The sequence below is a fragment of the Vollenhovia emeryi genome, unplaced genomic scaffold (assembly GCF_000949405.1).
Source record: "Vollenhovia emeryi isolate VEMERY1.0 unplaced genomic scaffold, V.emery_V1.0 DF939123.1, whole genome shotgun sequence".
In the NCBI taxonomy this organism is placed as follows: Eukaryota; Metazoa; Arthropoda; class Insecta; order Hymenoptera; family Formicidae; genus Vollenhovia; species Vollenhovia emeryi.
The window spans coordinates 592,594-620,502 of record NW_011967243.1 but is presented as its reverse complement, the minus strand read 5'-3'; the positions used below and the strand labels follow the sequence as shown (position 1 = coordinate 620,502).

The following is a 27,909-nucleotide window of genomic DNA, read 5'->3' as shown; positions in this document are numbered from 1 at the left end:
TTAGGTAAAATTTGGAATTAAAGACTCCACGATTATCTGTCGACAATGTAACTGCAACTGTATTGGTCTAAGCGACAGTTGTCCGAGTCCAGGACTTTCAACGATTTTCAGATTGACTCTGGAAAGTACAGATGTCGGGAGAAGAAAATTTACACACAAGAATCTTTTTATATCATACTCTTTATTGGTAGATTTCCTTTGTTGTGTATTTAAAATGTCACAAAATATCTTTTGCTGCTGCTTTTGGGCTCGCGAAGATGCCCTATAAGTATTAATACCAGGGGCGAACAAAGTGTCCATGACAATTGCAATGTCACATCCATCTATCGCAGCGCTGCAATATCAAAATGATAAGAGAGTGCTACGGCTACGGTTAAACTACTACTCCAGGATGCGTTTTATCTGCAACAGAGAATGATGCCGAGATGATGACTCCCCGATAAAAGCGGCGAGAAGCGCGGCAGTATAGGTGCGCACGAAATTTCGAGGCCGGTCATTTTGACCTGGCCTGCGTGCAGCTCCGGGGGGAGTGGGTTTTTTCGGTGGGTGGTATCGCCGAATATTTTGATGATTTCATCGGCCGAAATTCGTTGTGCTCGACGTGCTTCGTTAAAGCGCGCACTTTGTTTTGTTTACTCACTGCTGATCACGGAGCTGAACGGCATATATCTGGGCTTGGCAGGCACTTTCGGAGCACCCTTGTGCGATCTGGACGAATGCTTCTCTTCGTTGCTAAGTCGTTTCACCTGAAAAAGAGTTTTGAGCATTAAATTATAGAAAATTATCTCCCAAGAGTAGCAAGGGGTGTCGTTACACGTTAACGTTGTACTTTCTACGCTACTTGCCGTGTCATGTGCATATTAACTACTCGCTGGCTAACACTTATGTTAAAACATTTGGAAATCTTTTAACGTACTGTATAATAATTTATCTGGTTGGATCTTGTCGATGATACGAATTAGTTTTCTCGTCGAACCCGCCGATAGGAAAATTCAAGCTCTACGGGCCATTCGGCGTACGATACGCCAAGTTCCACGATGCATGCAAGACTTCTTTCCACAACGCGTCGCATTTTCGCACGAGGATCCTAACCGCGGCGTTACTTCGATCATTCGGCGTTTCCTCTCGCATTTCAACGCTTTGGAACTCGAGGCAAGGTGAGCATGGACTTTTTCCCGCATATTTCTCACCTGTTCATCGATCGCCGCAAACTGCCACTTCCAAGAGTGATTATAGAGGAAGGGACGGTGATCGAATCGATTGTCGTCGGGGCTGTACGTCTCCGCGTGGCAGGACGGAGTCAATATCGTCATTTTGTGACGATTAATAGCGTAACATCTGTAGAAGTGTTTCACCTTATCGGCAACCTGAAATGAGAAGGTTTTTTAATTTATTCAAAAAGAAATCAAACGATTGGATTAGAATTTTGCTCGAGGAGCGCGCACTCACTTCTTTCGGAGTACAATGGTTCCACATGTGCACGAGTCTACAGAACATTGAGAAAGGCCCGGCCTTATCCTGCTTCCTTAACCGTCCGAAAACTGACAATTCCTTGTAGGTCATACCCATGTCGACTTCGTCTAATTGCGCAAGCTGTCCCGCCTGCAGCGGTTCTAATTCCGCGGTAGGCGGCGCCTCCAGGATATTGTCCAAAGCGGATATTCCGTGTTTACGTCTGAAGTTCAAACGTGGAATATAATTTGACATCGTAATATACAGAGCGATTCTTAGTTATATGAAAATAAAATTATTAAATATTATTTTCAACTGAATTCGAATATTGGCAAGAATCGCTACATTTGTGTAGCAACATTCGTATACAGACGCACCTAAAGTACAGGAGAAACTTTTTCAAATCATTCTTTGCTATGCCACCGATAGGATTGATGTCGGCGCTGCTGCAATCGTATTTAGTGAGGTAACCGCGTAAGGCTTCGTCCACGTTACCGCTCCCTAATACTAAGAGGCCACCCGGACGGCCTCTGACCCACAACATTAATTGAGCGAATAAGTAAGCAATCACCATTCGTAACCGAGCCTGAAAGTAAGGTAGTACACATAAAAACGTATAATTGGAAGATGAAAATGTTAGATCCATCAGGACCAAGGATCAATTACCTGTACATTTTGCAAGGCCAGATTCTCTCTAGGCGATCCACCCTGCACTCTGAATCTCGGTGTCAGTTTAGTAACCTGTTGGAAGATCCCTAAAATCGCGGATATTGCAGTATCTATGACTATCCCATGATGATAGGACCCTATTTGACTGGCCAACTCGGCCGCTCGAGCTTTGGTCTCCGCCGACGAGTTCTCCGTTCCCATGTAACACGTGACCAAGATGGTGTTGCACAACTGCTTCGGATCTATCGGTATGTATTCGCAATCGCCGACGATCTTCCTGATATCCGCTAAGACCTGTGTGTCTGAGTGCGAAATACAATTTCCGACATTTGTAAGTGAGCCCCTTTAAGTTTGTGATGACGTAGCCAAGTCTTACCTCCTCTACCGACCGATTCGACGATCATTTCGCACATCGAATATACGATACACGCTGAAGACGACGAGTCGACGCCACCGCTCAGTGGTAAGAAAAATCCACCTTGGCAAGATCGTCTAAAATGTAGACACGCAAGATTGTCAATACAACAGGTACAATATATACACTATTTTTTAACGAGTTATATATTTAAGCAGCTTATAATAATAATAAATATCTTGGCCCCGTTTGCACACCTCAGATAGTCCCACAGCCAGCACGCGGGTGCCATCGCAATCTCTTCTTCCGCGGTGTGATACACGAGACTCGAGTGCCCCTCGTTGTCGCCGTACACATCCTGGACTCCGTCGAGCGGTCGGTCCGGCGGATTCGAGATGAGACTCTCTGGCGTGAGTGCAAAATCGATTTTCACGCGTGGATAACTGGGCGATGCGGCGGCCGCGTGCGATCGCGATCTGATGCTGTTCCGATAATTCCTGGAGAGTAAAATTTCTTATTTTGCGTTATTTCTTAGATAAAGACGTGCGGTATCCGAGTTCTCTGATTATCTCGAAACAAATTGCGTTAATACCCGGATGTTGACGCGACTTGATAGAGTAGTAGATTACGCCACTACCTCGCGTGCTCAGAATCAACATCAAACCCTTTACCTTATATCCTCGAGATCGAACGTGGCGATGGTCACTTCGACATCCTCGAGAGCGAATTGACGTCCGCGATTTAATATATTGCCGTTGAGCGTGATGCTGGAGCCACCGTTGAAATACAGTCTGCCGCCGTCGCATCCGCGCAAATTACTATACATATAGCAACCGCCAGCTTTGAACGTAGCCGACTTAACAAGATCGATGTTGACGTAGGCTTTACGTAGCTCGAAGTACGAACCGCTTCCTTCCGCAGAAAAGCGACGAAGAAAAAAATAGAGAAACAATTTTTAAGTGAGCGTTTGATCTCATACAACTGCTATTATAATCTCTTTTAATTGCTATCTAATTTTTCATTTAAAAAGTAAAAACAGAGTAGAAAATAGATGGAAAAAGACGAAGATGAAATCTACGTCAACTGCTGTAATGTCAGAAACCTCTCATAATAGTAATATTACCGTTCGCGATAATTTCCACGCCATCCATTGACATCGGAATATGATTGCTGGCTGGGTGCCAAAGTTCCTCGCATATTTCGAAACCCACGCACGTGTCCCTCGTCGCGATAACAGCATCACCGAACGGCACGCCGTCAGTCTGACCAGTGATTTCCGATATCATTCGTGGCAGGAAATAATTCTCGACCGTACGTTCCTAATACAAGACATCGCGCGGATTATCGTCCAGTTCTATGCACTTTACTCAATCACACCCTGACATTTTTTTTTACTTTTGTCCAAGGAGAGAACCATCTGGTTTCCCTGTAGTTGCCGTTCTCGCAGAGTCGCATTTTCGGCCTGATCAGCAAAATCCGCCGATTCAGAAAGGCTACCCTGCAGTTGTACGTCACGTTCTTGTGCATCACCGGCATACCCACGTCTATCAGTATGTCCTCGCAAATACTGGATTTCAGAATGGTCGCTACAACTTCCCAACTATGCAGCAACGTGTCCGACTCGTAGAGGTGGTCCTCGCAGCTGTAACCGCTGTTGGACAGACAGTATGCAATTACGACGAAAATAACTCAATCAAATAATAAAGATAACAAAGGCAGAATTATAATCTCACCATTGTAATAATAGAGAGTTCGCGATCTCATAAAAACAATTTCCTCAAACAAACAATCGGCTAATAATACTTTTTTAACACTTTTACAGACAAGCAAGATCAGTTTCGATATAATTACCAGATTTCAAGCTCGGGACCGCTCCTGTAAGTGGCACCGGCGTCCTTCGCCTCTTGTATACTCTGCAAAATTCTTCTGGTATTCCCGTCGAAGTCCATCGCCCATTGGTTCAACGTACAAACGGCGACGGTCACCGTACGTCCCATGTTGAATTATCTTCCTGAACGGTTATTCCTGAACGAGTCTTGCAAATGCTCTTATCTGAAATGAAGAAACGTTCATTACTTTCGAGACAATTATACAAGTGTTGTACAATTTCCATTGTACCAAAATTGCTTTTCAGTTAAGGGCCAGTTTCACAAACGTTGGTTAACTGTTAACGAGAGTTGAGTCAACTCCCTATCTTTTTCTATCTTGTTCTCTAAGAAGAGCCGGAGAATCGATTAACCTTCGGTTAGCAGTTAACCGATGTTTGTGAAACTGGCTCTAAGAGTTCTGATTCTTCAATATCAAGAAATAGTAACGATATGATATAGATACGACCACCGATAGTGGTTAAAAAGATCTTGAAGTATTACCCACGCGAGAGAAAGAATGTATGTCGGTGGAACGAAAGGTGCAAAGAACTGAAGCGCGGGAAAGTCTGACAGTTCAATTTGAGAATCGTATCGATACCCCGACGCTCGTTTCGTATGCAATTTATGGCACCATCATTATCGTGACTGTTAAAAGTCGGCGGTCGCGTGTGCGTCCGATGGAACTTGTGGCGGCAGCTTGCCAGCTAATTCTATCAATTGGAATCCCATCGATCGGGCCCCGAGATATAAACTGAAAGCGTTCCGTTCTCCTCAGTCCGACGCGCGTTGATTGATCAATAATCCGGAAAACCCGGCACGGCCAGGTAGGCACCGTCTTACGTAGCAACCCTTACAGATCGTTATCTACCAGGATTTCTTCGCGTATCTATCATTGGGAAATTACTTCCAGGCTTATTAAAATTTAATAACGATATAGGAAGTTCCAATGTTAAAAAGATAAAAGGGTAAGAGGGACAAAAGAAGAAATATAAGAGAGATTTGAAAGAAGTTGTAAGAAAAGATATTTACGATTAAATCGCGCTTTACTGTGTATCGCTAAATAACATTTCAACAATAGAATAACAAAATGGCCAAGTATACCCAGGTAGTAATGCGTGTCTAAAAGACATCTTTAAGACGTCATTAAGTGTTCTTTTAGACATGTACGTCTAAAAGATGTCTTAAAGATATATCTTTATGACATCTTTTATACATGTGTGCTGTCTGGCTAATATACCATTCATTGGTCTTTCGTTGGGTAAAATTTTTATCTAGAAATCATCTACTTCGTGCAACAAGCCGAACATTAAAACAAGACATCAATAACACGTCGACGGGCAATTAACAGCGTACTTTTTACTTCATTTTGTTATTAGCTATTTATCTTGCAGTCCGTCAAAACTTTATATTTAACTTTTTACATTTAAACGTTTTAAAAAAAATTCGATAGCGCCGGTTATCAGTGACCACCATAGTGTCGCTGACAAATAATCACTACGATAGTATATTAAAATCAGCATAGCCCCACCCCAAAGAAATCACCCACCAAAAAGAAACTCAGATCAACAATGCGCTGCGCTTCTCTCCCCTTCCTCTCAGATTAATTCGCTCTTGTTCGTTTCCTCCGTTCCAGTCTATGATGGTCTCGCTTTAAATGGAACTCTCGCCGCCGGTTTCCGATCGACGAGCTCTCCACGAGCGTCGCTTACCTCGGAAACGTCGATAGAATGAGTCGAGTTACCGACGAGATATTATGTCGATGAGCCGCGCCGGCGGCCTTCTGAAACGAGGAGCGGTTAACGAACGATCGTTCCGAGGGTAGCTCCGCCCACGACTCGCGACGGTTGTCAGGCAATCATCCAGGGAACGTTTCACTGGATGTCTTCAGCAACGGGCCAGGTTCCTCTCCGCGTTCGCCAGTTGGAATCTATCCCCAAGTCCCGCGGAGCTTCTAGTATAACTTGCCCTCTCGTCGGCACCTCGGTGAACCGCTCAACTATTCGCCGTCGACGCCCCCGACTTATTCAATTACTTGTATTATTTGTACGATTCTTTGATTGATCGGTGAGAGTTGACGTATTGGGGAAAAACTTAAAAAAAGAAATACTGTGATGTTTCGTCCTCAAAGCTCTAAGCCAGATTTTGTTCCAGATCTGTTCTCTGATCAATTTCAATGGTGTACAATCATTGCCGTTTGAAATCGTAATTTATTATATTAAAGACACTTTGATGACAGCTAAGCGAGGGGGAAACCGCTGAGGGCATTGTGGTGTACAGATTTGCGGCATTACTGGGCATTACTTTTGGGCATTAGGTCTTGCTAGGGTATTATAAAGATAAAGTAATGCCCACTGGGCATTAGTGGGCATTGGTGTATATGAGCAGATATATTTTCCTTTGAAAAATGGGCAATTTCTTTTCACATTCACGGAAAAAAATAATGTGTCAGTAAGATCAGTGTAATTGAAATAAAATCGTTGAACAACATCAGTATTAACGAATGAAAAACGTGGGATAGCTAGTTGTCTTAATAATCTGAATATTTAATTCAATGCTTGAAATTATAATCTATAGCAAATATAATTGAGTGAATTATTTATGTTTGTGGCAGCCCGTGACGTCAACGTTTAATTCGAACAACTTCATTTTTGTTTAATTCAACAGCATTGTTTTCCGTGTTGACAAAAGCATTTAATAAGTAAAGCGTCGCGTAAATTTGCGTCGCGATAAGGCAAATAGTATCCCAAACTATTTTAATTAACTACGATTGTGGAAGAAAAGGATCTAAAGCTGAGGATTTCAAATCGTCCGACGCATTCTATCGCGAAAAGTGATTTGGACCCTCGACATGTGGCTCGCGAGGACGTGAACGCGGAGATGAAGAATCCGATTGTCAAATACCTCCTCGGGGAGGAAGTGCCGACGAGGGAGGACTACACGGATTGGCACGAGAATGCTAAGGGCGGAAGGTCGTCGCCGATGCTCGCCGTCGACGCAGACGATCGCGACGAGCAGGACGAGGACGAGACCGACGAGAGATAACGAAAGATGATGAAGCCGGCATCGAGCAGCAGAGTGAGAGAGCTCCAGGCTATGCTGTTTCCGGTTCAACCTATCCCAGGTGAACTCTAACAGTACGAGGATAATTGGCGGACGATACTGAACGACAAAATCAGCATCGTTGCTTGTTGATTCTCCCGACGCAAATTGATTCTCTACAATAAATAAATTTTTATAAATAAAAGCAACCAATATACGAAAAGTATAACCAGGATAAGTGATATAAAATTTTGATATTTTCGGACGTGTTCAATAATAATTTTTGTGAATTTTAAATTGATTCTGAAGTGGAAAAGAGGACATAATACGTTCGTAACAATATATGATCGAAGTGTCGGCGAGGTCGCGAACCTACGGACATTGTACTCGACCATCGATCTACTACCGTGAGCAACATACGATCGCGTTTAGTTCTGTCGTTAATGCCCATTTGCCAAGCTCATCATTATGCGCGCATTATCCCACAGATAGTTTGCAAATTGTCCACAAAATATGCTCGTTTACAAAAAAAAATCGTTTGTATTTCCCATCAACGTTTTATGCACATAATCAAGACAATCAAGAAGCCACTCGGATTATTTCGTGCGACGAAAAACTTTCGAACTTTTTGCAAACATCGTTCGATTAATTTAGCGAGCGAAATACACAGATTTACTTGAAATTTAATCTTTTTATTTAAATAGAATGAATATTTACTTCGGTAAAAAAATAATTTGAAGTAAATCTATTTACTTAGTTTAAAAAACTTTTTTGTCAGTGATAGAGATGAATTGATGGCGAAAGACAAATTATAAAAAACGCAAGAGTTTTATTTCGACAATAACGACGAGAATGGGTTTCTTCTTTGTAACAACGCAGGTGGCATGCTCTCTGATCTAACACCGCAGGAGTTGCAAGTGTCTCAACTGGAACGTTATAACGAGAGCTCGGCTCTGAGACGAGACGCGGAATCGGCGTTGTTCGCGATACCTTTGGGTTGTTTCTCTAGGCATCGGTACTCGAAGGAGGCCCTCCGCGCGGTACTCGATGCGCGCTGCATCGTCGACGGAAGCATCCAGGAAGCGGCCAGGTGGCCGACCGAGTGCCAGGTGAAAATTAACGCACCTGCATGTTTTTAGCTTCACTTGTTCCGTCCACTTTATCTCCCGATCATGAGCAGCCTTTCTTTGAAGATAAAACGCCGCATGTCGCTGTAGAATTCACCGTATATAATGTCAATTGCTCTCATACAAATTACGTTGTTGATATAAAATGCTTTTGAGTTTCTTGCGGAGATATATGAAATTATTAATTTATTCTACACCGCTACTGCGCTAACTGATACTGTGTAATTATACAATTCACTGAGATAACGGTCTCTCAGGTGATCCCAGAGAGAGTTCGTCACATAGAGTACAACCCTGCCACGCCGGAAGCCTTCTACGTTTCAACCGGGAAAGAACCGAGACCCAAACCGATCGGCGACGAGCTTGGAACGGTGATATTTCGTTACTGTCCGACTAACGTTACTAATTACGTAAGTCGCAATATAATCGAATTCTTACATATGTATATAGCGCGTATGATCAAATCGAGTTTATTACAACGTGAAACCAATTGGAAAAGATCTTCTACTTGAAATTCTGGACTTTAAAGAACGGAGGTTTGTTATCTCGGCAGTTCAGTCGATCTTGCGTGGGCGGTAGCACGGCGTTCCCCGACGATTTTCCCGGGGAATCGACCGCGTGCGCCAACGGGAACGATATCTTCTTCGTCGCCGAAGCGTCCCGACAGATGGACAACAGCACGGACCTGCGGTTTGAGTCGCGGTTCGAGTCCGGGAACCTCAGCAAAGTGGTAAAAATAACTGACACGTATTACCAGCTCTACCTGAGAAGGGATCTCTACACGCAGAGGCATACCCAGTGGTACTACTTCAGGGTGTCGAATACGAGAAGCAGGATCACATACAGGTAGGAGCACACGATCGGCCAACGGAAACTGACCAATTGTATTTTTCAGATGATCAGAAAACTTAAAATATCACTTTAATTGTAAAATTAAGTAATTTTAAAATTAATTTTAATTTAAAAAATGTACAAGCGAGACTCTGTGATGGAAAAAGTTCATATTTTCGTTAGCTCTTTTGTATGCTTCAGACTGTTTAATCAGATTTTGTTTATTTCCTTAATTGTGAAAATGGAAAACAAACCGAATGAGTCATTCTCCGAGAAATATATTGTTACGCTTACAGATTTTCCATCGTGAATATGTGCAAAGAGGAGAGCCTTTACAACGAAGGCCTCAAGCCTCTTCTTTATTCCACCGAAGACGCTCGGACCCGATCCGTAGGGTGGAGAAGATGCGGTGACAACATCACGTATTATCGAAACAACGATTCATCGTAAGAAAATTCTTTGTTCCAACGATAATTCTGCGAAGAAGGTAAAACAAATCGCGTGAAATGATTGCAGAAGCGACGAGGAGAGAGAAAAGCACACGCTGACGTTCAATATTTCGTTCCCTCACGATCGTGACATCGTTTACTTGGCGCACTGTTACCCATACACCTACACCGATCTTCAGGTAAAACGATCACGGTATTAAAAAATCGCACGCGCACAATCTTACAAAAAAATAGTTGATTAGCAATAAGTAACTGGAAGTAACGCTGGTATTTCGCTTAATTTCCCGTTTTCCTGTCGCTCAAGAAAGCATGAAAAACATGAATAAGTTAGTATTGCTTTCAGTAATTATTCCGCGGAATGTTCCCACAACCGCTCGTAGAACAAAGTGGTGTTTGTTTCACGTTCTGCTCGCTCCTATCGCGATTACCATCGCAAACGATTCTCAGTCTCGGCGTTTGTATTTATCGCGCATTCCGTCGGTAGATTAAATCTCGATCTACCTCCCCGGTCTCTAATTGCTCGCATAAACATGCCCCAGGAATATCTCGGCAAGATCGTGGCCGACCCCACGAAAACGAGATTCGCCAAGCTACGCTTGCTGTGCCGCAGCCTGGCCGGAAACGGCGTGTATTACCTGACGATCACCGCGCCGACCCACGACGAGGAGGTGCGCAGGAAGCGGGGCGTCGTTATCACAGCCCGGGTGCATCCCGGTGAGACGCCGTCGAGCTGGACGATGAAGGGCATAATAGACTTCCTCACCGGCGACACGAACCGGGCTAGAGTAAGGGCTTTCGCAACTCTAGACGAGTAGAGATCCAAGACAGAGATGTCAGTTGCGAATTAACGAGGCTCGCTTGATGTCGAGAAGATTGACGCCCGCGAAGACTTAACGATTGATCTAACGTCGCACAAACTTGTTGCAGGAACTCAGAGAGAGATTCGTCTTCAAATTGGTGCCGATGCTAAATCCGGACGGCGTCATAGTGGGCAATAATCGCTGCTCCCTGTCCGGGAAGGATCTGAATCGGCAGTACAGGACCGTGATGCGGGAGAGCTATCCGTCCGTCTGGCACACGAAGCTAATGATACGGAGGCTCCTCGAGGATTGCGGAGTGGCGATATACTGCGATCTCCACGCTCACTCGAGAAAGCACAATATATTCGCCTACGGTTGCGAGAGCAAGAGGACCGGATGCAACGGGAGGCTGTCGGAGCAAGTGTTTCCGCTGATGCTTCACAAAAACGCAGCCGATAAGGTATAACGTAAATGCACGTGTCTGAAATACCATCGGACTATTTAATCGCTCGTTTGAATTCTTCGACCAAATTAAAGTGAAGTCGATAGTTGTCGGAGACTCGGAACATTTTTGGTGTTACAGTAACTTTCTTCTTTGCTATTGCGGCGTGAAAACCCGACTTACATTCCGTTCTCTGATTCTAGTTCTCCTTCGAGAATTGTAAATTTCACATCGAGAAAGGAAAAGAAGGCACGGGCAGAGTGGTTGTATGGTCGATGGGCGTACAGAACAGTTACACCATGGAGGCTTCTATGGGCGGCTCCAAAATCGGCTCTAGATGCGGAACGCATTTTTCCATTCAGGACTACGAGCAGATTGGCAAAGCATTTTGCGAGACCCTGCTCGATTTTTACGATCAAGATCCCGTAAAGGTAACACTGTCGCATTAGCATTTCGACCATATTTCCTCGGAAAAATAAAGGATGGTGTTCGAGTTTATTTCTCGCTTAATTCATTTTATATTATAAATTAGAACTATTAATTTTGATCAAAGTTCGATAACTTCGAAGGAACGAAGGATCGAATCTTCGAAGATTTCTTCGTCCCTTCGAAGTCTTTCGAAGCTTCGAAAAAGTAACAGTCTTATTATAAATCACAAGAGCAAAGAGAATCAAGTGCAAAATCATAAAGTCGTCTATTGTCGAGTAATTCCTTAAAGTGTATGCGTCGCATACACACGACGCGACGTAGCAATCAAATCGAAATCTGTTCATTACAAATCTATTTGATTTTTACGTATACTTTCTCAAATGGATTTATATTATGGTAAGTAAATTAATTAAATAAATTCTCATTCTGCTGCGAATTTAGAGACACTTGGAAATTGTGCCATCTAAAAATTCTATTGTATCAGGATGAATTGCGATGGGTGATGCAAATGTGGCCCGACAGGAAAGACTCCGAAATAAGATCGTAGCCAGATTAACGAAGGAGGGATCCAGTGCTGAGGAGCCTACCAATATCAATTTGACTGACTATTCAAGGTATATTCTTTCTAATAGTTGGTAAAGCATCCGGCCTAATTTCCAACTAGTTTATACGAGATATCGGATTTGTCTAGCAACGAGGGAGACATCTCGCAGGAGAGTTTCTCGTCGGAAGAGGAAAGGGCCGAGTACACGGATGCTGCGTGGTCCAGCGAGGCCGGAGAGTTCCTGGCGGGTCGCCGCCGGTACCTCTGCGTGCCACCACCGTCGCCGACCTTCGTTCCGCCGAGAAGCGTTGGTCTTTATAGAAGGAGAGCGCGAAGAGATGTCGCGGGGAGAATTTATTTGGAGCGTAGGAGAAATCTGGTATCTATGATTATTCCGAAGTTCAATTCGCAAGATTTTGATGATTACTTTTAGAAAAATAAGATAAAAATGACCTTTAGAAGAATAAACTGATTCCGAATATACTTTTTCTGGAGAAGCGGATTCGATTTTAGATTATAATACGCGCGACTTAGTAAGAATATTACCAGTTATTTCTCGTGGAAATAACTGGTGATATTCTTACTAAGTCACGCGTATTATATTATCAATAGGCCCGACGGGCGGTGATGGAGTTGCCGACCACGGATCCAGGTAGCGATTTGTGCGATCTCACCGATTCGGCTGATGAGAGTTTCGTCAGAAGCGAGGGAAGAGAATACGACGGTACATCCAACAATAAAATCGAAATGAGTATCTATCTCGGCATGTGTCATCGTGTATGTATGTCTTGCAGTTGCATGGAGAAGTACGCAGGAATATCGCGAAGAGGTAATCGAACTATCCGAAAGGGAGACGACCGAGAAAGAGGAGCGGCAAGAGAAGACGTTGATCTTGCCGGAAATTGTGAGGCCTCGCAGCGTGTCTTTCGGGGAGTTACTGCCACGCAAGGATCACCGGAAGACTCGCCAACGGCCGCGGTGTCTTCGGTACGGGTTAATTATTCCTTCACAAAAGGAGATGGGCAGAATTTCTCGAATGGAAGCCCAGCTGAAAAGCCTGAGGATGTAAAGTGGATGGGCAAAAATTACTTGATTATTTAAACATAGGTGCTTCTTTTGCCAATACGACCCGAATCGAATTGACGCACTGCACTGCTCAGCTATCCCTCCAACGAACAAGGCAACCATCCGAGGAGTAAACCGCTGACCAAAAACTTATTATCTTATTTTATCTTTATAATGTCCCAGCAAGGCTCAATGCCCCCAAAAAATGCGTAGTAATGCCGCAAATCTGTACACCACAATCCCCTCAGCGGTTTACCCCTCGCATCCATCGTAAAGGATGCGTTTACTTGTAAGATCGCAACAGCCGATTCGTATTTGCCAGGACGCTGAGAAATCCGTCGCCGGTGTCGCCGACGAGCCGAGAGGTGAGAATCAAGTTAACGTCTTTGAGACGGCAGATCTGGACGGGCGTATCGACCACCGCCACCGGAGGCAACGACGCGGAACGTCTCGTCGACGCGTTCGTTAAGACGCCGTTGAGCTGGGGTATCTCCAGACACGCTCTGATGCACTATCCCACGGACGGCGAAGTCACGCTAAAGTGAGTCGATATACTCGACTTATCGCGCAAACAGCGCGCGTCCGTAAAATATGCGCGTTGCATGTTTCGTTGCAGTTAGGTATACGTCAGAATAATTTTTGTTTTCTATTGCCTCGCGTGCATCTCAATTCTCTTCGGAATCCTCGGGAAGGAATACGCGCGGAAAAATTTGCGTACGTGACGCACCGTCTTTTCAGGCCGCAATCCAAGAAAACGCTGTCGCTCGCCTACGACACGGACAAGGACGACACGAGAAAGACACGGAAGAAGTCGCGGCGGAATGGATCCCAATTGAAGACGGCCACGCGAACGGATGGGCAGAAGCCGTCCAGGAGGAAGAACGCGAGGTTCGACTGGCAGCGGGCGGTGGATCTAAATTCTCGGGGCAAGGACGCGAGGATCGCGAGAACCTCCTCCCTGCTAACGATCGAGGCGGACTCGTTGAAGCTGCTGGCCGCGTCGACGACGTCCAAGCAATCGCAACAACCGCAGCGGAAGCTCGATTCGCGCCGGAAGTTCCGCGGCGTCGGGGCGGTGGCGACCACCTGCGTCGGCATCGGGGCGAAGACGAGCGCCGCGAAGCCGACGAGGACGCGTGCGTGCCGTCGTGACGCCTTCTGCGAGAGCACGACGTCGGACGACGCCTCGTCGGACTCGGGCAAGCCGAAGGTCATGAAGAAGAAGCAAAAGAAGAAGAAGCAGTCGCAGCAGCAACCGCCGCCGAGGAAACTGATGGCGAACAGAGGAACGGAGCAAGACAAGCGCGTCTACAGCGTCAAGACTTCGCGCAACAACGTTTGACAACTTTTTATTCTTTCGAGTGAGCCACGGAACGTGCTGTTACTCGTGGCATTTGAGATCTCGGACAATTTGGTGGTAAGCTCTTCTTAAACGGAAACATTGAGAAGTGAAGTTATTTTTTTAAGTTAGAGACTGAAAATTATAAGAGCCTTTTAGAAACGGAAGTTTAGAGATAGTCAAATCTTAATCCACGGCTTGAAATGCAAGCCGAGTGGCAAGACTTCATTCGAACGATTGTATAACTTAAGAACTACAATTGTTACAGCCCGATAACAGACGACGGTATAATCATAACACGAAGTTTCGTTTATTGTCTAGGAATTGCTTCGTAAGTCGTTGACATATAGATAAAGACACGTGAGAAGAGAGTCTTCATCATCAACGTTATCAGTATGCGACAAGATAAAGAATTTATCGCTCCTTCCAAGAAAGGAGAGGCAATATAATTTTCTGAAGCTGGCGAGAAGAAAGAAACAGTAGTCTTTGCAAAGTGGGGAACAAGTTATTAATATGATCTCGAAGCGTTCTATAAACGTGAACAATTATTGCTATAGTTTGATACTAATAGGCAGCATTGTGTTATAAAATGACACAATTATTATATTACTAAGCACTAGTATGGTATTTAAGAATAAGAAACGCAATTGTATGAGTATATAAACGCTGCGTAAATATTCAAATTATAATAATTCTATAGCTCTTCTGCCATGGTAGCGACTTCGACCAAACTCCTACGAAATCGGCCATTGGCGTGAAAATTAGGCATGAAGCATTAAATATGGCAGAAAACAAGAAATTAATATCTATATTTACATTAACAAAATAGTGCACGTATTATCGTTACGTGAGCTCGTCGTCGAGCAAGTTAATCGCAGGGCGGCTTCGACTGAAAATTCCGATTAACTTGATCGGCGATTACGACCAGTAGTCGTCCAGGACCACTATGTATCACTGCCCGTAGTTGAAGAAAAAGATCGTACGAACAATGTTGGAAGAATTATTCGGCGAATTGCAATTTCCGCGAAACCGACTGGACATGCGCCGAGAGTCTCGCACCACGTGCTCGCGGGATTGACAGCGCGACGTCACCATGGCGACGCGCGAGCGCACGGTAAACAATTGACGGTCACCGCGCGACCGATCACGTGGCCCGCGGAGGATGGGCCGGTCGTTGATCATCCGGAGATGGGTATCGCGCGTGTCGCGTGGTGACCCCTTTTCGTCCGGAGACGTCAGACGAGGGTCGAGGTCTCCGCCAGGCGCGACGCATGTCGCTCCGGGCGATCAGTCGCGAAAGCGAGAGCAAGGAGGACCGGACATTGAAAGTTACCTCCGCGATGATCCGGATGTCCGTCAGAGAACCGACTTGACGCAGCGCATGCTCCTTCCTTTACCCTCACGATCACCACTCCACGAATTGAGCGCGAACCCGTGCAAAAAGTCGAAAAGAGAGGAACGACACAGGCGCACCACCGACTCGCACTGTCCTCGCTACGCTTGTCGCTTTGCGTGACTGATGACCGGTAGAGATTGGTAGAGATCAGAGAATCTGAGTTTACCGCATGGTCTCCATGCTGCCATCTTACGGCGACAATTTGCTTTCGTCATGGACGTAGGAAATATCTAGACGGAGCGTAAAGTATCCGACGTAGAGGGAGTTGGCTCTGAAGGGTGAGGGGAATCTATCGTCGCAGCCATCTTGGTGCCGGATATTCAGTGTCTATTGTCACATCGTGAGGTATTGAGCCCTCATTCACATGGAGCGTAACTTGCGTAGCGTAACCTGCGTATCACCAATCACAGGGTCATTCTGATAGAACCGTTTCAATAATTCCGTTGAACTAGTCCTGTGATTGGTGATACGCAAGTTACGCTCCATGTGAATGAGGGCTGAGGCGTTGTAAGACCATTGCAGTAATTTCTATTTTCTGATTCCAGGTTTTTGGGACATTTTTGGAAATGCTTGGGAGTTTCGGGAAATTCTTGGAAATGCTGAAAAATTTTTGGAAATGGTGAGAAATGCTGAAAAATTCTTGGTAATTTCGGAAAGTATAAAATTGAAAAAGCATCATAATTATCGTATAAGCATCTTATAAGAAATAAAATAATATATACAGGGTGTCAGTGAATGTTTGGCACTTATTTTTTGTGTAGATAGACCATACTGATTCCGAGTCGAAAAGTCCTCTACCATTTTGCAATGTTCGCAATAGTTAACAAGTTATTAATTATAATAACATCACTGTTTTAGCTCGGCCTATCGTCCGGTGCAAGCGCGCAGCGAGATATAACCCGCATAGACTTATATTATTGCCGCGTTCGGCGTTGCAAATCCAACGAGTCGGCTAGTGCTTCCGCCTTCTATCTCATTCTTCTTTCTCGCTCGCCCTAATATAAAAGAGCATTCCAACGCCTCGGATTTGCAATGCTGAACGTAGTCTTGCACGTTCTTATGGGTGCGCTGAAGACTAAACTTGAGGATGGAGATATTGCGTAAGCGATGCTTCTCTCTCGCTTTTTGTTTAGAATGGGGTGAAGATAATACATATTAAACAAAGGCGCACTCACTCAGGCTCATAGACATATAAAAGATAGACTGCTTATGAGGCAGTGGAACCCTAGGTGGGGGCATCCTCCTAAGGGAAAAGGACAACATGAATTTATTTGGGTATCTGTCTTCCTCTAGTGGACGTGATCTGAAGGCGATCACGTGTTCACGCCCGCGTGATCACGTACACTAGAAGAAGATAGATACCCAAATAAATTGGTGTTGTCCTTTTCCCTCAGGAGGACATCCCCCACTACCTCATAAGCAGTCTATCTTTTATATGTCTATGCTCAGGCTATTATTGCTCTCTCACTTTAACGTAATCTTCAATTCTTCTCACAGGACGCGCAGTTTATTCGTTTATGTGTGGCCGGTCGACGACTGACGTTGCTATAAATAAACAACTCCCGCGCGTGGCAGAATTTTGCAATTTTATAAAAAGCATTTTCAAATTGCTCACGAATAAAAAATGTTAAATTTCAAATACTAATTTCTTTTTTTATTAGACTTCTGAACTGATTGCTTTAAGTATGAAAATGTTCTGCTATGCGATCCGCAACTTATTCTGGTATTTTTTAGTGCATAAAAGCGCCAATAAAAAGCCCAGATAGCAATGCATTTCTAAAAGACATTTTTAAAGCGCCATTAAGTGTTCTTTTAGATATACAACGTCTAAAAATAATTTTTTAGACATGTTTGCTGTCTGGGAGATTTACAAGCGTAAAACTGTATGTAAACGTGTTGGTAAAAAAGTTATTACAAAACATGCAAAATGGTAAAGGTACTTTTTGATTAGTTTATTCCGCTCCGTCTGCACAAAAAAATAAGCCAAACATTCACTGACATCCTGTATATTATTATATACTATACAGTATAAACAAGTATAAACAAGTTTGCAGAAAAAAATTATAGATATCAATGTTTGTTGCCTCTAAATTTAAGCGTTAAAACGAAATGTTTTTAACGCTAGTGTACACAACTTGTTTGAAAATCCATTGTAGACAACATTAGTAAAATTGTAATTTAATGGACAAGTGATATAACAATATAAAAAATTTGAAGAAATAAATTCTCGCGGCCGATGAATTAATGCAATTATGTATGTTGTAAAAAAATATCATATGCACCTGTTACAAAGTTCGTTGAAACTTTGTTTGACTCTTATACATTATGCATGTACAACTGGCAAAAAAGGAAATGTATCTTTTAATGGGATCATTGGATCATTGTCATGACCTGGACATCCGTCGATTGTCCAAAACCTTACGAAGTAAATTATCTATTGAAATATATACCTACATTAATTTTTGAACATGTTTTCTACATGTTTCGAATCGCTCGCAAGTCAACATTTTAAAAATAGCTGTATCAAAGGTGTATTATGATATGAACAGTAGTGAATTAGCGTGATTGAATTATAAACCATACTTGAATATCGCATTAAATATTATGATTAGATGTCAAGATATGACAATATGATTAAATTCAAAGCATGTATAAAACCCGTTTCGAATGACATAATTTGTGTCATATAACTTGGGATAGAATTTTGTTGATAATTTTACATATCATAGGTACATAATATACAAAATATATACACTAGAATACATATATACATAGAGATATATCGACTGATTGATCTTGTTCGGAATGAACGTTCAGAAAAACTGAAAATTGCGTAAAATCGAGATACCTTGCGAAAAAGAACAGTCGATATATTTCGATATATGCTTATTAAAATGCGCAACGAATAAGACAGAATATGTATTGTAAAATCTGAAAGTAGGAAATCATGAAATATTAATCATAGGCCGGTATTCATAGTCAGATCTTGTATTCAAGACCGTCTTAAGGTCATCTTTAGATACTCCGTAGCCAATGAAATGTTCCATACAGCATCTTTAGATAAATTCAAGACGGTCTTGAATAGAAGATCCGACTATGAATACCGGCCATAGAATCTTAAATAGACGTGACAGTTGAAATAAGGTAAATGTCAGGGCTTTAATTATGTTACATGCAAAAATATTTTTTTAATTTAAAAATATTTTTACAAAATATCTTGTTTTAGTAATAAGATTTGTTAACGATTCTTTTTCCTGATTTATTGTATTTATAGAAGAAGCACGTTCTAGTGCACATGAGTTAGGAATTAGTGCGGCTTTTTTGTAATGCAAGAAGCAAATGTAGGTATACGAGAAGAGATTTTTCGCGAATTAAAATGGATATTGGATTCTTGTTTTTCAGATGGAAAATTTACTCTAATGAAATGTTCATGGTTAAATCATTTAAAGGAAATAAACTTGAAACAAAACCGGTTTGTCATCATCTAATTTGCATTGAGGAAAATCGTCAAATGGCGATTGGGGGATGACGATACATTTTGTCATACAATCAAAGTGGAGGTCATGTAAAAAAATATTTTAATTTTTAACTGAATAATAATAAACGATTATTTCATGCGTTCTGTTTGCATTAAGCAATTCGAGTGATTTGCAATTTGCGCCGAAAATTTTTACACAACAGCGAAGTCTGATTGTTAATTTAATTGATTCTAGGATGATTCAGTGAAAAAAAGCGTAGAGATAAAAACTCATTTTTAGACGTCGACAACGGCGTATTAACATCACAGTATTTGGAGCCGATGGTGGTGGTCGAAAGCAGCGCTTATAAAGAACGACGAATGGGCAAGCAGATCAGTTCGATGTTGCTTCACCGAGAATTTAGATCGTGTATATGTGAATAGCATATAGAGCGCGTATATAGAGAAAGAGGATTAATCTGGTAAGGAGGCAGTCCAAAATTCTTGAAAGGGCCAACTGGAATTAAGGAGACAAAATAAAAATCCTACCTGGTTCTTATTAATCGTGATAATACAGTGAGATAATACCGCGTTCTCGTGGTGCAAAGGGCTTAGGATTTTAGTGTTTTAACATAATAAATTCGTCTAACGATAGGCGCGTTACTTGTCGTAATTGCGGCGTAAGAAATAAAGGGCCGTAATAAATTTTGAAATAAGCCTCGAATGTGCACATTTTTTATCATCGAGTTCTACGAGAAGAGGAAAAATGTTATTATTCAAATCAGTTTATTTCGGCGAGCTCATATTTCTATCCTATTAAGAATTTTGGAGGATGGCTGTACATTTTGTCAGACAATCAAAATCGAGGTCATGTCGAAAAATATTTTAATTTTTAACTGAATAATAAACGATTATTTCATGCATTCTATTTGCATCAAGCAATTTGTGATTTCACACTTTGCGTCGAAAAGTTTTACATGACAACGAAGTCTGATTGTTAATTTAATTGATTCTAGAATGACTCAGTAAAAAAAAGCGTAGGAATAAAAGACTAATTTTTAACCCTCTGTCAGAAGGATGCAAAATTAGTGAGACTTGAACTGCCGATTGAGAAGATAAGAGAATTTATATTTCGACCAAATCTCTCGATTATTACATTTGATAATCAACTATACCAATTCCGTCGCGTCTCTGACTTTCCCTTGCGGCATTTCTATATAAATTCTCTAATTAGACATATAGTGGTTTAATCGAACGTTTATTCCTTTAGAAATTATGTCGGCGGCCGAACCGGAAATGATGACTGGGTCTATTACCGCCGTGACGTCCACCGGTCTAACAGCGACTGCTGTTTTCCTGAGTCTCTTGGTACCGGCTTTGGTCCTATACTACATCTACTTCAAGATTTCGCGCCGTCATATGCTCAAGCTGGCGGAAAAAATACCGGGTCCGGAAGGTCTACCATTAATCGGAAATGCGTTGCTGCTCCTAGGAAGTTCGGACAGTAAGAAGATAATATAAAAACATAATATGTGTGTGTCGTGGCAAACGTGTATAGTATCCTAATTCGGTTATTTAATTCGACATCTCGGATTAATCAATTCTTTGATCTCAATACTTAAATTTAGACAACTTAACATTTTTGTTAAGTAAATTTTTCAAAGAATTTCTCATTCTTGCCACGATAATGCAGAAGAAATTCTCGTGAGTAAAATTCATCGTTCAGATCGTGCCAGCTAAACGTCGTTCTAACGCTCGCTAATAATTTGGATTCGGTAAATTTGACGTTACATATTTTCTGCATATCTTTCATGTTACCCGGATATATTATGACACCCGGATTGAATAACTGATCGAGTAGATTTTACTCCGCGTGACTAGCTTACTACGCATGTCACGTAATTTCCGATCGGCCCGATCACGCACCTCCGTGTCTCTATGTTGCAGCCATGTTTCGTAACATGTATAGAAAGTCTTTCGAGTTCGACCAAGTCATCAGGCTCTGGTTCGGGCCAAACCTAGTGGTCTTCCTTCTGGACCCGCGCGACGTTGAGATTATCTTGTCCAGCCACGTCTACCTCGACAAGTCCAATGAGTACCGTTTCTTTCAGCCTTGGCTCGGAAATGGTCTCCTTATTTCCACCGGTATGTATCAGCCAAGAGCTATCAACATCGAAGTTTGTCGCTCGTGAAATAAAGTTCCGTCTAGGCGAATTAAAAAATTTCTACCCTTGGGTTAGCAATCATCATTAAACTATTATCAGCTGTCATTAAGCGCGCGATACAATCGACGGGAAGCAAGCTACCGTTCAGTCTTTCCATTAAACTTACATCTTCCGTCTTCGTTACGAACGTTGTATAATTTTACCAAAAGATGTTCCATTAAGACAGGGTTGGGAAAGTTACTTTATAAAAGTATCTATTTACAGTTATAGTTTCCTTGCTAAAAATGTAACTAGTTACAGTTACAAGTTACCAATTCTGAAAAGTAACGCGTTACAGATACAGTTACTCAAAAAGTGTTATTTTCAACGCCTAAGTATGATATAATATCCTGGCATAATATTTGTTCGTATTATCGTATCACGGAATAACGCATATTGTTGATTTAATTAAATCTTACAGGCGACACCTTGCATAACTTTATTCACGAGTGCTTTTTTGAAATTATAAAGAAAGGAAATACAATAGTGGAAAAAGTTTGGCGCAAAATCAATTTAAAAGTCATAAATGCAAATCTATTTCCTCCTGAAAAACTTTCCTCGTAACATTATCATAAAATACTACGATTAGGCTCGGCTTTTTGTCTATCGAACGTGCGAGAAAGGCAATAAACTTCAAATTCCGCATGGCATATTTTTCCTTCACCGTTTTGCGCTTGGAGTAATGCTATATATTTGGAAAACATATTTCCCAATACCCTGCCACTTAATTCGCAAGATTTTGGAAAGTATATCTGCATAGGTATATGTATAAAAATTTATCATAATATATTATAAAGTAATATAAAATACATATATAAACTAACAAGAGGTAATCTTCAATGTCAATAGTAATTAAAAGACTTCAAAGATAACTTGACCATGTCCGGCAGTTTTTATGTTCAAACTCACAACGTTTCGACCATGGTTCGTGGTCCTTTTCAAATGATACAATATCAAATGTTCAGTGTAATAAATTATAGAAACAGAGCTTAGGTTCAGAACATGACTACCTCTTGTCGTGTTCTGCCTCTTGTGAATCTAAGTCTGTTCTTTAATTTATTACACTGAACATTTGATACTATATCACTTGAAAAGGACTACGAACCATGGTCGAAACGTTGAGTTTTGAACATAAAAATTGCCAGACATAGTCAAGTTATCTTTGTGAAATCTCATAAAATATATTTAAAAAATATATAATATATTTTTATTTTTTTTTATATTATAAAGTGTAAGGTTACAGTCTAGTATAAAATTTAATGAAGTTTCATTTTACGTGTTAATAATTTCAAATTTAATTTATGTCAAGTATTTCCAGACTAAAACTTATTGTATTTTAGACCATTCAATTGCAATGGAGCATCGGTCAAGCGTCTTTTTCCCTCTTATTCGCTTATCACTCCTTTTTTATTTGGACTTAATGATTCTTGTCAAGGATTCAGCCTAGTTAGTTTTACCTGTTTTACTTCTTTTAATAATAAAATTTATGGTTAGCGGGTGGTCCCGACTACGGCATTCAACAGAAATTACAAGTAGGTTCTCTAGAGCTCTATAAGAAAATGAAAAACGAGGTATAGAAAACAAGCGCATGCTCGATGTATAGCTATCGTCGGCGTATGCGCTGACTTTTATCGCCGACTTTCTCGGTACCTCGAGAGAAGGTCCTTTTTCTCGTTGACAAAACTCTCTCGTCGAGGCGTAACAGCGCAGCATGCACGTAACGATGCATGCTATCGCCTGGTTAATTTGCGCGCGACATCCGCGCTGGCAAAGGCGTCAAAGCACAGCTAGTATCCTTTTACGTACGTTTTTTTCTTTTCCTCCTTCCTCTTCCCCTTTTTTCCTTGCGCGTGTTTGTTTCGCGGTAACGATTAGTTGTATAACTATCACTTAATTGAGACTGTTATCATACTGCCCCGTAACTGTCCCTCGGTTGTCGACATCACGCGCGCGATCGAGTTTCGCAATTGTGAAATGAGAGAGTGAAATAAGATAGTAAAAGAACTACATAATACAGCAGAAATCGATTAAATTTAATGAAGGAGTAAACTTCTTTTCGCGTGGCAACATGAACCAATATCTTCTCCTGCACAGGCAATTTAAGAACGCGCGAGGAATGTAAGACGATTTTTTAATTAGAAAGTCGAATATTAATTTTAAGAAACTTCTCTCACGTCGAAAACTAATGTTTTCTGTTGCATAAGTAACTTGAGAAAAAGAGACACACGATGAATGTAAAATATGAATGAAATTAGAATTTAATTAGGAAACTAGTATTTATACCTTTAGCACACAGCCAGAAAGTGAAACTAGTATTTATTTAAAATTTAAAAAAGGATAATGTGCGTTTAAAGGAAAAGCAAATCGTGGTCTTAATCAAGATTTTAAGGTCAACAGATCCGTTTTATGGCAAACTTTTATGTAAAAACAAGTACCGCAACGCGATAAAGATAAATATGAGACATCGCCAACGAATGTAAAATATGAAAAAAAAAGCTAGTAAACCCGACTTGTCGGTTATTTTACTGGTTTTCTTATCTCACTTAATTTACTTTAAGGTCTTAAAATCTTGATTAAGAGCACATTCTGCATTTTCTTCGAATGCTTCTGACATTAGCTTGTCAGAATTTAGACAGTACACTAGTTTTTTTTTTAATTTTAAATTGAATGTCAGTTTCCTAATTGCTAAATTCAAAGAATATTTTATAATTATCGTGTGTCTTTTTTCCTCAAGTTACGTATGCAAGAAAAGATATTTAGTTTGCGACGTGAGGAGAAAAATTTCTTTAAACTTTAAGTTTTAATCTCTAAACTGGGGCTCAAGCATCCGACTGAAAATGAGCGCGATGTAACCGGTCCTTTGTTCTTATTTCTGAAGGACTTGGGAAAATTGATATTAGGAGAGTTGGGACAATTGAATTTGAATCGATTTTCCCGAGGAACCGGAGGATGAAGGCCGAGACTGGGGATTGTGTCGCAGCCCTTGATCATGAATATCGAGGAGGAGCAGAGACGTTATAAGATCGACGCCTATGCGTCGGATGCGCACGTCATGTGTCGCACGAGATACAACGCACTTGCATGTAGGCAGAGCGGAGAAAGGGAGAGTGAAATGCAATCAGTTCACGAGTAAAATCCGCGGAACGTAAAACAGGAAGGAAATTTGCACACGCCAGTGCTTTCTCTCCCTGGCTCCGTTCTCCGTCCCCGCGCATCGTACTACTCTTTCGTAGATCTCGTTGCACAATTACGACGGATTCCGTCTCTCTCTCTCTCTCTTCTCCGTCCCTCTCGCGCGTTGCAATGCATTATTCGGCTCTTTCTTTTACGCCCCGGCTCCTCCGCTCATTCTTCTTCCTACTTCCGCGTGTTCGGTAGAAAGTTCACGGAACACCGAATATAACGGGGTTGGGGAGGGAGGAGGAAATTTACATTATAGATTTTACACTTGAACACGTCTTCGTGAAATTTAACTCTTTCCCTTTCTCCTCTTCGAATTTTCTTGCACTGTTTCGTTAATCCCTCGCGGCAAATTCATCTAAATTATTGTGAACAATCTTCTAGATCATTCTATATAGCAATACATATTTGTTTTTGCTTATAAATGAATTTATTATTAACAAAAAAAACACTTTGTGTCTAATACTTGTAATTTGTAAGAAAATTGTAAAAATTGTACTCTTTTATAAAATATATAAATGCTACTGAAGGTCATTGCTTACTGGAATAATGCATTATAATAAAAATTCTAAACTATTTAAAATAATTTGAACTACTTAAAAAACTTTCAAATAGTACTTAAGAGAATGCGTACTGTTACAAGGACATCGTTGACACGTGACGTTTAATATTCGTAATTTGGAAGAAAATTAGATTCTTATCAAACATAATGCATCGACCTTGCTACTAAAACTTTTGTTAAACAAAAATAGAATTTAAAATGTTCTCGTTAGACTTTCAATTTATGGCCTTATTATTTAAATAATAAATAAATTACATTTAAGTTACAGATCATATGGAGGAAAATATACAAAAAGAATTGAAATTTCTTATAAAAATTATAAGTCGTGTAAATGCATCATTCAAAATTCTACTGGATTGCATCGTTATCTTTTAAAGAATTTCGATAACCGTAATCGTGGGCGATAGTTGACGTATTACGAAGATGATTGATCGCGGTTGGGAAATCGAGTATCCTGTTGACCCAAAACACCAAATCGGTGATCACCGTTACAGGTCCAAAATGGCGAGCCCATCGTAAATTAATCGCTCCGACATTCCACTTAAACGTGCTCAAGAGTTTTATCGATCTCTTCAATGCCAACTCGCGTGCTGTGGTGGAACGGATGCGTAAGGAGGGCGACAAGGAATTCGACTGCCACGACTATATGTCCGAGTGCACCGTCGAGATTCTTCTCGAGACCGCCATGGGTGTCTCCAAGTCCACGCAGGACCGAAGCGGCTTCGAATACGCTATGGCCGTTATGAAGCAAGTATCCAGAATCCAATTTGGGAACCGTCCAATTGAGAACTGAGACAATAAGAAAAAAATATATCGGGCCTTGTCTTGTGCACAGTTCACCCTCGACCAACGCCGAAGCTTAACCAGTTTTAATCGTAGATTCTCCGATCGTGTTATCGGATCTAGCTTTTTCTTAGAAAATTGTTTATTCAACATAAATCTTGGACATTCAAGTATCTTCGTATTGGAACATATAAGATGGATATTGTTATTGTTCCCTAGGATGTGCGACATTCTCCATTTACGTCACACAAAATTCTGGCTCAGGCCGGATTGGATATTCAATCTCACGAAACACGGAAAAGATCAGACCCGTTTGTTGGAGGTCATCCACGGGCTCACAAAGAAGGTCATCTCGCGTAAGAAACAGGAGTTCAGCAGCGGCAAGCGCAATATTATCAACGAGTCTGAGCAAACCAGCAGCGACAAAGTAATTTTTAAAAAGCTGCTTCAAGTAATGGACCATCATTACAATGTGCAATATATTGTTTTTAGAGCACTTCTGTGGAAGGACTTTCCTTCGGACAGTCGACCAACCTGAAAGATGATCTTGATGTGGACGACAATGACGTTGGCGAGAAGAAGAGGAAGGCTTTTCTCGATCTATTGATGGAGGCTGGTCAGAACGGTTCTATCCTGACGGACGAGGAGGTCAAGGAACAGGTCGACACTATCATGTTCGAGGTGGGCATCTCTCTTCATCACGTCGAGAGGACCGAGCCTCGATAAACCGTTCGTTCCGTCATTCGTTTTCGCAGGGACACGACACGACCGCGGCTGCATCGAGCTTCTTCCTGTCGATAATGGGCTGCCATCCGGACATTCAGGAGAAAGTTATCCAAGAGCTCGACGACATCTTCGGTGACAGCGATAGGCCCGCTACTTTCCAGGACACCCTCGAGATGAAGTACCTCGAACGATGCCTCATGGAGACGCTTCGCATGTACCCACCCGTGCCTGTCATTGCGCGTAAAGTCAACAATGACTTAAAGCTCGGTGAGTTCTTGAAGCCGGGATATCCGCGCGTCCAACCAACTTGAGGTCCTGATCAAACTTGAACATTTGAGAAATTGACATCGCGCAAATCGTGTATTGATCACATGAATATCATGCGAGTCTTCAAGAAGCGTTTAAGCGTTAATTTCTTTGATAAAGTAGATTTACGGACGGTACTTATAAACGTGTAGTTTTCTTATTGCGACGTGTTGCGATATGCGGAAACTTGTTCTAATCGTGAAAATTTACGATTGCCGTTCTTCAGCATCGGGAGACTACACGGTCCCAGCTGGGACTACGGTGATAGTGACAACCTTCAAAATGCACCGGCAGCCGCACATCTACCCGAATCCGGACGTCTTCGACCCCGACAACTTCCTGCCGGAAAAGACCGCCAATCGACATTATTACGCTTTCGTGCCGTTCTCCGCTGGGCCGCGTTCCTGCGTGGGCCGCAAATACGCCATACTCAAGCTGAAGATTATCCTGTCCACGATCATGAGGAATTTCCGCGTCAAGTCGGACATCAAGGAGTCAGATTTCAGGCTCCAGGCCGACATTATCCTTAAGCGCGCGGAAGGTTTCAAGATCAGGCTGCAGCCGAGGAAACGGGCGCCTACCGCCACCGCCTAGACCTAAGCATTCCTTCACCATTTTCGTAGAAATAGTTGGGTAGAGGAGAGCACGAGGGCAAAGAAACGAGTCGCGAGTTTCGAGATTTGAGCCCCGACGATGGTTCGCGGTAGCCTTCTCGACGAATTGCATCTCATGCGCGCGCGTGAAACAAACGCTGCCGCGCCAAGTTACATGTACATGTTGTATATTACTCGTCGTTATATAACGCATAGCTTATCGCTCACGTTGATATTTATCTCTTGCAATAAATGCGATACTTGCTGTGCGGCGAAATCGGAAAACTAAACTA

At 42.0% G+C, this 27,909-nt stretch overlaps 3 protein-coding genes across 3 annotated transcripts; 2 read left to right on the top strand and 1 right to left on the bottom strand.

The window, feature by feature from the left end:
• Positions 1-162: 162 nt before the first annotated feature.
• On the bottom strand, positions 163-15,952 carry LOC105569584 (glutamine-dependent NAD(+) synthetase). The gene is made up of 13 exons (XM_012026165.1): positions 15,743-15,952; positions 4,328-4,528; positions 3,872-4,127; positions 3,600-3,795; positions 3,148-3,388; positions 2,734-2,973; positions 2,498-2,613; positions 2,119-2,423; positions 1,830-2,038; positions 1,450-1,675; positions 1,191-1,367; positions 641-746; positions 163-402 (listed from the first exon to the last, which is right to left on the bottom strand). The coding sequence occupies exons 2-13, from the start codon at positions 4,471-4,473 to the stop codon at positions 374-376; spliced, it is 2,247 nt and encodes a 748-aa protein (XP_011881555.1). The 5' UTR covers positions 4,474-4,528; positions 15,743-15,952; the 3' UTR covers positions 163-373.
• On the top strand, positions 7,226-14,412 carry LOC105569787 (cytosolic carboxypeptidase 2-like). The gene is made up of 14 exons (XM_012026517.1): positions 7,226-7,465; positions 8,263-8,492; positions 8,768-8,920; positions 9,064-9,356; positions 9,638-9,787; positions 9,861-9,969; positions 10,330-10,575; positions 10,718-11,050; positions 11,236-11,463; positions 11,984-12,075; positions 12,153-12,384; positions 12,618-13,083; positions 13,365-13,611; positions 13,809-14,412. Exons 1-14 carry the CDS (start codon positions 7,393-7,395, stop codon positions 14,410-14,412), a joined length of 3,456 nt encoding a protein of 1,151 aa, XP_011881907.1. The 5' UTR covers positions 7,226-7,392.
• Positions 15,953-19,632: 3,680 nt separating the features above from the next.
• LOC105569582 (cytochrome P450 4g15) lies at positions 19,633-27,893 on the top strand. The gene is made up of 8 exons (XM_012026160.1): positions 19,633-19,744; positions 20,533-20,766; positions 21,210-21,407; positions 25,703-25,955; positions 26,211-26,418; positions 26,484-26,672; positions 26,747-26,984; positions 27,250-27,893. The coding sequence occupies exons 2-8, from the start codon at positions 20,538-20,540 to the stop codon at positions 27,615-27,617; spliced, it is 1,683 nt and encodes a 560-aa protein (XP_011881550.1). The 5' UTR covers positions 19,633-19,744; positions 20,533-20,537; the 3' UTR covers positions 27,618-27,893.
• Positions 27,894-27,909: the final 16 nt, after the last annotated feature.

Excerpts from the sequence above, each read along its gene's own strand:
- LOC105569584 (XM_012026165.1), bottom strand. The coding sequence starts at position 4,473 with ATGGGACGTACGGTGACCGTCGCCGTTTGTACGTTGAACCAATGGGCG. Across the intron at positions 2,974-3,147 it reads TTCGATCTCGAGGATATAAG|GAATTATCGGAACAGCATCA; the intron begins GTAAAGGGTTTG and ends TTTACTCTCCAG. Across the intron at positions 2,039-2,118 it reads TGGCCTTGCAAAATGTACAG|GCTCGGTTACGAATGGTGAT; the intron begins GTAATTGATCCT and ends CCTTACTTTCAG.
- LOC105569787 (XM_012026517.1), top strand. The coding sequence starts at position 7,393 with ATGATGAAGCCGGCATCGAGCAGCAGAGTGAGAGAGCTCCAGGCTATG. Across the intron at positions 9,357-9,637 it reads AGAAGCAGGATCACATACAG|ATTTTCCATCGTGAATATGT; the intron begins GTAGGAGCACAC and ends TTACGCTTACAG. Across the intron at positions 9,970-10,329 it reads ACACCTACACCGATCTTCAG|GAATATCTCGGCAAGATCGT; the intron begins GTAAAACGATCA and ends AACATGCCCCAG.
- LOC105569582 (XM_012026160.1), top strand. The coding sequence starts at position 20,538 with ATGTCGGCGGCCGAACCGGAAATGATGACTGGGTCTATTACCGCCGTG. Across the intron at positions 20,767-21,209 it reads GCTCCTAGGAAGTTCGGACA|CCATGTTTCGTAACATGTAT; the intron begins GTAAGAAGATAA and ends TCTATGTTGCAG. Across the intron at positions 21,408-25,702 it reads TGGTCTCCTTATTTCCACCG|GTCCAAAATGGCGAGCCCAT; the intron begins GTATGTATCAGC and ends TCACCGTTACAG.